The sequence below is a fragment of the Entelurus aequoreus genome, linkage group LG05 (genome assembly GCF_033978785.1).
Source record: "Entelurus aequoreus isolate RoL-2023_Sb linkage group LG05, RoL_Eaeq_v1.1, whole genome shotgun sequence".
Taxonomy (NCBI): domain Eukaryota; kingdom Metazoa; phylum Chordata; class Actinopteri; order Syngnathiformes; family Syngnathidae; genus Entelurus; species Entelurus aequoreus.
Window position 1 is genome coordinate 84244310 of NC_084735.1, and position 10308 is coordinate 84254617.

At 31.3% G+C, this 10308-nt stretch overlaps 1 protein-coding gene across 1 annotated transcript in view; it reads right to left on the reverse strand.

The window, feature by feature from the left end:
* Nucleotides 1–7480: 7480 nt before the first annotated feature.
* LOC133649975 (dynein heavy chain-like) overlaps nt 7481–10308 on the reverse strand; it is an 11715-nt gene continuing 8887 nt past the window's right edge. Inside the window, exon 2 of the mRNA XM_062046691.1 lies at nt 7481–9224. Within this exon, the coding sequence (XP_061902675.1) occupies nt 7481–9224 (1744 nt within the window). The remainder of the gene's footprint in view (nt 9225–10308) is intronic.

Below are 10308 nucleotides of genomic sequence, written 5' to 3' on the forward strand. Positions count from 1 at the left end.
ACATTTCATGCATTCATTAATAACAGTCTACTTAACCATTTCTAATATTCACAATTAATACATTCATCAACAATACTAGAACATTTCATGCATTCATTAACAACAGTCTACTTAACCATTTTTACATAATTAATACATTAATCAACAATAATCAACATTTCATGCATTCATTAATAACAGTCTACTTAACCATTTTCTAATATGAACCGTTTATACATTCATCAACAATACTAGAACATTTCATGCATTCATTAATAACAGTCTACTTAACCATTTCTAATCACAATTAATACATTCATCAACAATACTAGAACATTTCATGCATTCATTAATAACAGTCTACTTAACCATTTCTAATCACAATTAATACATTCAGCAACAATACTAGGACATTTCATGCATTCATTAATAACAGTCTACATAACCATTTCTAATATTCACAATTAATACATTCATCAACAATACTAGAACATTTCATGCATTCATTAATAACAGTCTACTGAGCCATTTCTAATTACAATTAATACATTCATCAACAATACTAGAACATTTCATGCATTCATTAATAACAGTCTACTTAACCATTTCTAATATTCACAATTAATACATTCATCAACAATACTAGAACATTTCATGCATTCATTAATAACAGTCTACTTAACAATTTCTAATCATAATTATTACATTCATCAACAATACTAGAACATTTCATGCATTCATTAATAACAGTCTACTTAACCATTTCTAATATTCACAATTAATACATTCATCAACAATACTAGAACATTTCATGCATTCATTAATAACAGTCTACTTAACAATTTCTAATCATAATTATTACATTCATCAACAATACTAGAACATTTCATGCATTCATTAATAACAGTCTACTGAGCCATTTCTAATTACAATTAATACATTCATCAACAATACTAGAACATTTCATGCATTCATTAATAACAGTCTACTTAACCATTTCTAATCACAATTAATACATTCATCAACAATACTAGGACATTTCATGCATTCATTAATAACAGTCTACTTAACCATTTCTAATCACAATTAATACATTCATCAACAATACTAGGACATTTCATGCATTCATTAATAACAGTCTACATAACCATTTCTAATATTCACAATTAATACATTCATCAACAATACTAGAACATTTCATGCATTCATTAATAACAGTCTACTGAGCCATTTCTAATTACAATTAATACATTCATCAACAATACTAGAACATTTCATGCATTCATTAATAACAGTCTACTTAACCATTTTCTAATATTCACAATTAATACATTCATCAACAATACTAGAACATTTCATGCATTCATTAATAACAGTCTACTTAACAATTTCTAATCATAATACATTCATCAACAATACTAGAACATTTCATGCATTCATTAATAACAGTCTACTTAACCATTTCTAATATTCACAATTAATACATTCATCAACAATACTAGAACATTTCATGCATTCATTAATAACAGTCTACTTAACCATTTCTAATCACAATTAATACATTCATCAACAATACTAGAACATTTCATGCATTCATTAATAACAGTCTACTTAACCATTTCTAATCACAATTAATACATTCATCAACAATACTAGAACATTTCATGCATTCATTAATAACAGTCTACTTAACCATTTCTAATCACAATTAATACATTCATCAACAATACTAGAACATTTCATGCATTCATTAATAACAGTCTACTTAACCATTTCTAATCACAATTAATACATTCAGCAACAATACTAGGACATTTCATGCATTCATTAATAACAGTCTACATAACCATTTCTAATATTCACAATTAATACATTCATCAACAATACTAGAACATTTCATGCATTCATTAATAACAGTCTACTGAGCCATTTCTAATTACAATTAATACATTCATCAACAATACTAGAACATTTCATGCATTCATTAATAACAGTCTACTTAACCATTTCTAATATTCACAATTAATACATTCATCAACAATACTAGAACATTTCATGCATTCATTAATAACAGTCTACTTAACAATTTCTAATCATAATTATTACATTCATCAACAATACTAGAACATTTCATGCATTCATTAATAACAGTCTACTTAACCATTTCTAATATTCACAATTAATACATTCATCAACAATACTAGAACATTTCATGCATTCATTAATAACAGTCTACTTAACAATTTCTAATCATAATTATTACATTCATCAACAATACTAGAACATTTCATGCATTCATTAATAACAGTCTACTGAGCCATTTCTAATTACAATTAATACATTCATCAACAATACTAGAACATTTCATGCATTCATTAATAACAGTCTACTTAACCATTTCTAATCACAATTAATACATTCATCAACAATACTAGGACATTTCATGCATTCATTAATAACAGTCTACTTAACCATTTCTAATCACAATTAATACATTCATCAACAATACTAGGACATTTCATGCATTCATTAATAACAGTCTACATAACCATTTCTAATATTCACAATTAATACATTCATCAACAATACTAGAACATTTCATGCATTCATTAATAACAGTCTACTGAGCCATTTCTAATTACAATTAATACATTCATCAACAATACTAGAACATTTCATGCATTCATTAATAACAGTCTACTTAACCATTTTCTAATATTCACAATTAATACATTCATCAACAATACTAGAACATTTCATGCATTCATTAATAACAGTCTACTTAACAATTTCTAATCATAATACATTCATCAACAATACTAGAACATTTCATGCATTCATTAATAACAGTCTACTTAACCATTTCTAATATTCACAATTAATACATTCATCAACAATACTAGAACATTTCATGCATTCATTAATAACAGTCTACTTAACCATTTCTAATCACAATTAATACATTCATCAACAATACTAGAACATTTCATGCATTCATTAATAACAGTCTACTTAACCATTTCTAATCACAATTAATACATTCATCAACAATACTAGAACATTTCATGCATTCATTAATAACAGTCTACTTAACCATTTCTAATCACAATTAATACATTCATCAACAATACTAGAACATTTCATGCATTCATTAATAACAGTCTACTTAACCATTTCTAATATTCACAATTAATACATTCATCAACAATACTAGAACATTTCATGCATTCATTAATAACAGTCTACTGAGCCATTTCTAATTACAATTAATACATTCATCAACAATACTAGAACATTTCATGCATTCATTAATAACAGTCTACTTGACCATTTTTAATCACAATTAATACATTAATCAACAATACTAGGACATTTCATGCATTCATTAATAACAGTCTACTTGACCATTTCTAATCACAATTAATACATTAATCAACAATACTAGGACATTTCATGCATTCATTAATAACAGTCTACTTAACCATTTCTATATAACAATTAATACATTTATCAACAATAATCAACATTTCATGCATTCATCAATATTAATCTACTTAACTGTTTTTAAGTATATACAATTAATACATTCATCAACAATAATCAACATTTCATGTATTCATTAATAATTATCTACAAATATAAATAAAATATAAACTATAAATATCAACAATTAATTCATTCAATAATCACCAATTTATGCATTCACCAACATTCTACTTCACAATTTTAAAATACCAGCTATTAAACATTCATCAACAATCTACTTGGTAACAATTTCAAAATAATCAACAATCAAAACCTTCATCAGCAACCATCAACAATTCATGCATTCATCAACAATCTCCTTAATAATAATTTCACAATATTAACAATGAAAACATTCATCAACAATTCATGCACTCAACAATCTACTTAATAATTTCAAAATACCAACGTTTAAAACACTCAACAATCAACAATTCATGCATTCATCAACAATCTACTTAAAAATTTTAAAATACCAACAATTAAAACATTCTTTAACAATAATGTAATAATTTTAAATATTCACGATTAATGCATTCATGTACAATAACCCAATCATTTCCAAATATCAATAATTCATGCCTTCGTCAATAGTGTACATTAAAGAATATTTTTTAAATATCAACAATTAATGCATTGACAATAATCAACGATTCATGCATTCATGAACAATTAATTCGTTCATCAACAACAATCAACAATTCATACCTTCATCAACAATCTATTTAATCGTTTTTTACATTTCAACTATAAATGCATTCATCAACACTAATCAAAACATTTCAAAAATATCAACAATTCATACCTTCATCAACAATGTACTTACTAATATTTTCAAACATCAACAATTAATGCATTCATTGACAATAATCAACAATTCATGCATTCATCAACAATTAATACATTAATCAATGACAATCAACAATGCATGCCTTCATCAACTTAACATTTTTGCATTTCAACAAGTAATGCATTCATCAACAATAATCTATAAATTTAAAATTATCAACAATTCATGCCTTCATCAACAATGTACTTAAAAACCATTTTAAAACTACAACAATGAATGCATTCATTGACAATAACAAAACAATTCATGCTTTCATCAACAATTAATACTTCATCGACAACAGTCACATTTCATGCCTCAATCAACAATGCACTTAAAAATAATTTTAAAATGGCAACAATTAATGCATTCATTGACGATTATCAAAAATGAATGTCTTCATCAACAATCCATTTAATAATTTCAAAATATCAACAGTTAATGCATTCATCAACAATAATATTATAATTTAAAAATATCAACAATTAATGCATTTATTATCAATAACGTGATCATTTCAAAATATCAACAATTCATGCCTTCATCAACAATGTACCTAAAAAAGGTAAAAATACCAACAAATAATGCATCTTTTGACATTAAGCAACAATTCATGCATTCATCAACAGTTAATACATCCATTGACAAAAATCAGCAATTCATGCCCTCATCAACAATTAATGTATTTATCGACAGCAATCGAAATTTTGTGCTTTCTTTAACAATCTATTTAATAAAAAAGGGTAAATTAGCAAAGATTAATGCATTCATTGGACAACACTCAACAATTCATGCCTTCATCAACAATCTACTTACTAATAACTTAAAAATATCAACAGTTAATGCATTCATCAACAGTAATATAATAATTTAAAAATATCAACAATTCATGCCTTCATCAACAATGTACCTATTTTTTTTATAGATATCAACAAATAATGCATTCATTGACAATAAGCAACAATTCATGCATTCATCAACAGTTAATAAATGTATTGACAACAATGATAAATGATAAATGGGTTATACTTGTATAGCGCTTTTCTACCTTCAAGGTACTCAAAGCGCTTTGACAGTATTTCCACATTTACCCATTCACACACACATTCACACACTGATGGCGGGAGCTGCCATGCAAGGCGCTAACCAGATCAACAATGCATCCCTTCATCAACAATGCATTTAAAATAATTTTAATATATCAACAATTAATGCATTCATTCATTGACAATCATCAACGAGTAATGCATTCATCAGCAATAATATAATAATTGAAAAATATCAACAATTCATGCCTTCATCAACAATGTACCTAAAACATGTTTTAAATATCAACAAAGAATGCATTCATTGACAATAAGCAACAATTCATGCATTCATCAACAGTTAATACATTTATTGACAACAATCAACAATGCATCCCTTCATCAACAATGTATTTAAAATAATTTTAAAATATCAACATTTAATGCATTCATTCATTGACAATAATCAACATTTCGTGCTTTCTTCAACAATCTATTTAATAAAAATGGTGAACATTTGTTAAAAATTAATGCATTCATTGACAACAATCAACAATTCATGCCTTCATCAACAATGTATTTAAAATAATTTTAAAATATCAACATTTAATGCATTCATTCATTGACAATAATCAACATTTCGTGCTTTCTTCAACAATCTATTTAATAAAAATGGTGAACATTTGTTAAAAATTAATGCATTCATTGACAACAATCAACAATTCATGCCTTCATCAACAATGTGTTTCAAAATATCAACAGTTAATGTATTCATCAACAATGTATTTAAACATTTTTTTAAATATCAACAAATAATGCATTCATTGACAATAAGCAACAGTTCATGCATTCATCAACAGTTACTACATTCATTGACACCAATCAACAATTAATGCCTTCATCAACAATGTATAAATAACTTTAAATATCAACAATTAATGCATCCATCCATTTTTCTACCGTTTGTCCCTTTCGGGGTCGCGGGGGGTGCTGGAGCCTCTCCCAGCTGCATTCGGGCGGAAGGCGGGGTACACCCTGGACAAGTCACCACCTCATCGCAGGCCCAACACAGATAGACAGACAACATTCACACTCTCATTCACACACTAGGGCCACATTTAGTGTTGCCAATCAACCTATCCCCAGGTGCATGTCTTTGGATACCCTGACAATTAATGCATTCATTGAGAATAATCAACAATGCATTCATCAACAATTAATGCATTCATCGACAGCAATCAACATTTTGTGCTTTCTTCAACAATCTATTCAATAAAAACGATAAAATAGCAAAAAGGAATGCATTCATTGACAACAGTCGACAATTCATGTGTTCATCAACAATCTACTTACTAACTATGTCTAAATATCAACAATCGATGCATTCATCTACTATAATACAACAACTTCGAGATATCAACAGTTCATGCCTTCACCGACAATAACAGACAATTCAGGCATTCATCAACAGTCATTGACTGAATGTGTGGATGAATTGTGGATTAATGTCAACGACTTCTTCAACAATCAGCAACAAAGTAGATGATGATGATGTTTACTCGTTAGGAAACTCTTGGGAATCAACATGTCACACACACACACACACACACACACACACACACACACACACACACACACACACACACACACACACACACACACACACACACACACACACACACGCGGGAGTCCCAGCTGCTGTCACATCACCTCCATGGTCCAGCGGGACCCTCGTGTGTGTGTGTGTGTGTGTGTGTGTGTGTGTGTGTGTGTGTGTGTGTGTGTGTGTGTGTGTGTGTGTGTGTGTGTGTGTGTGTGTGTGTGTGTGTGTGTGTGTGTGTGTGTGTGTGTGTGTGTGTGTGTGTGTGTGGCGAGTGGTTGTGGTCACATGACTTTTAGGAAGATGGTGCCGACGTGCAGCTGGAGGTCAAAGGTGAGCTAATGTGCGGCGGCCAAGAAGACGAGGGCCCGCCTCAAACAGGAAGTGAAGGCTGCAATAACATCTTGAGCCTCAAGGCGGGGAAGACGGCGAATGATGATGACGATGGTGATAGTGAAGACGATCATAATGATAATGAAGATGATGATGATGTTTCATGGAGGAGACACTTAGTTGTTGTTCTCAGGGCAATTTCACTTGGATGATGTAAAGGATAGTGCAGTGATTCACTTGGATGATATCACTGACAGTGTAGTGATTCACTTGGATGATGTAAAGGATAGTGTAGTGATTCACTTGGATGATGTAAAGGATAGTGTAGTGATTCACTTGGATGATATAAAGGATAGTGCAGTGATTCACTTGGATGATATAAAGGATAGTGTAGTGATTCACTTGGATGATGTAAAGGATAGTGTAGTGATTCACTTGGATGATATAAAGGATAGTGTAGTGATTCACTTGGATGATATAAAGGATAGTGTAGTGATTCACTTGGATGATGTAAAGGATAGTGTAGTGATTCACTTGGATGATGTAAAGGATAGTGTAGTGATTCACTTGGATGATGTAAAGGATAGTGTAGTGATTCACTTGGATGATATCACTGACAGTGTAGTGATTCACTTGGATGATGTAAAGGATAGTGCAGTGATTCACTTGGATGATGTAAAGGATAGTGCAGTGATTCACTTGGATGATATCACTGACAGTGTAGTGATTCACTTGGATGATGTAAAGGATAGTGTAGTGATTCACTTGGATGATATAAAGGATAGTGTAGTGATTCACTTGGATGATATAAAGGATAGTGTAGTGATTCACTTGGATGATATAAAGGATAGTGTAGTGATTCACTTGGATGATGTAAAGGATAGTGTAGTGATTCACTTGGATGATATAAAGGATAGTGTAGTGATTCACTTGGATGATATACAGGATAGTGTAGTGATTCACTTGGATGATGTAAAGGATAGTGTAGTGATTCACTTGGATGATGTAAAGGATAGTGTAGTGATTCACTTGGATGATGTAAAGGATAGTGCAGTGATTCACTTGGATGATGTAAAGGATAGTGTAGTGATTCACTTGGATGATATAAAGGATAGTGTAGTGATTCACTTGGATGATATACAGGATAGTGTAGTGATTCACTTGGATGATATAAAGGATAGTGTAGTGATTCACTTGGATGATGTAAAGGATAGTGTAGTGATTCACTTGGATGATATAAAGGATAGTGTAGTGATTCACTTGGATGATGTAAAGGATAGTGTAGTGATTCACTTGGATGATGTAAAGGATAGTGCAGTGATTCACTTGGATGATGTAAAGGATAGTGTAGTGATTCACTTGGATGATATCACTGACAGTGCAGTGATTCACTTGGATGATATAAAGGATAGTGTAGTGATTCACTTGGATGATGTAAAGGATAGTGTAATGATTCACTTGGATGATATCACTGACAGTGTAGTGATTCACTTGGATGATATCACTGACAGTGCAGTGATTCACTTGGATGATATAAAGGATAGTGCAGTGATTCACTTGGATGATATAAAGGATAGTGTAGTGATTCACTTGGATGATGTAAAGGATAGTGTAGTGATTCACTTGGATGATATCACTGGCAGTGCAGTGATTCACTTGGATGATATAAAGGATAGTGTAGTGATTCACTTGGATGATGTAAAGGATAGTGTAGTGATTCACTTGGATGATATCACTGACAGTGTAGTGATTCACTTGGATGATATCACTGACAGTGCAGTGATTCACTTGGATGATATCACTGACAGTGTAGTGATTCACTTGGATGATATAAAGGATAGTGCAGTGATTCACTTGGATGATATCACTGACAGTGTAGTGATTCACTTGGATGATATCACTGACAGTGTAGTGATTCACTTGGATGATACCACTGACAGTATAGTGATTCACTTAGCTGATATCACTGACAGTATAGTGATTCACTTAGCTGATATCACTGACAGTATAGTGATTCACTTAGCTGATATCACTGACAGTATAGTGATTCACTTGGATGATATCACTGACAGTGTAGTGATTCACTTGGATGATACCACTGACAGTGTAGTGATTCACTTAGCTGATACCATTGACAGTATAGTGATTCACTTAGCTGATATCACTGACAGTATAGTGATTCACTTAGCTGATATCACTGACAGTATAGTGATTCACTTAGCTGATATCACTGACAGTATAGTGATTCACTTAGCTGATATCACTGACAGTGTAGTGATTCACTTGGATGATATCACTGACAGTGTAGTGATTCACTTGGATGATATCACTGACAGTGCAGTGATTCACTTGGATGATATCACTGACAGTGTAGTGATTCACTTGGATGATATAAAGGATAGTGCAGTGATTCACTTGGATGATATCACTGACAGTGTAGTGATTCACTTGGATGATATCACTGACAGTGTAGTGATTCACTTGGATGATACCACTGACAGTATAGTGATTCACTTAGCTGATATCACTGACAGTATAGTGATTCACTTAGCTGATATCACTGACAGTATAGTGATTCACTTAGCTGATATCACTGACAGTATAGTGATTCACTTGGATGATATCACTGACAGTGTAGTGATTCACTTGGATGATACCACTGACAGTGTAGTGATTCACTTAGCTGATACCATTGACAGTATAGTGATTCACTTAGCTGATATCACTGACAGTATAGTGATTCACTTAGCTGATATCACTGACAGTATAGTGATTCACTTAGCTGATATCACTGACAGTATAGTGATTCACTTAGCTGATATCACTGACAGTGTAGTGATTCACTTGGATGATACCACTGACAGTGTAGTAATTTACTTAGCTGATACTACTGACAGTGTAATGATTCACTTAGCTGATATAAATGATAGTGTAGTGATTCACTTGGATGATATCACTGACAGTTTAGTGATTCACTTAGATGATATCACTGACAGTGTAGTGATTCACTTAGTTGA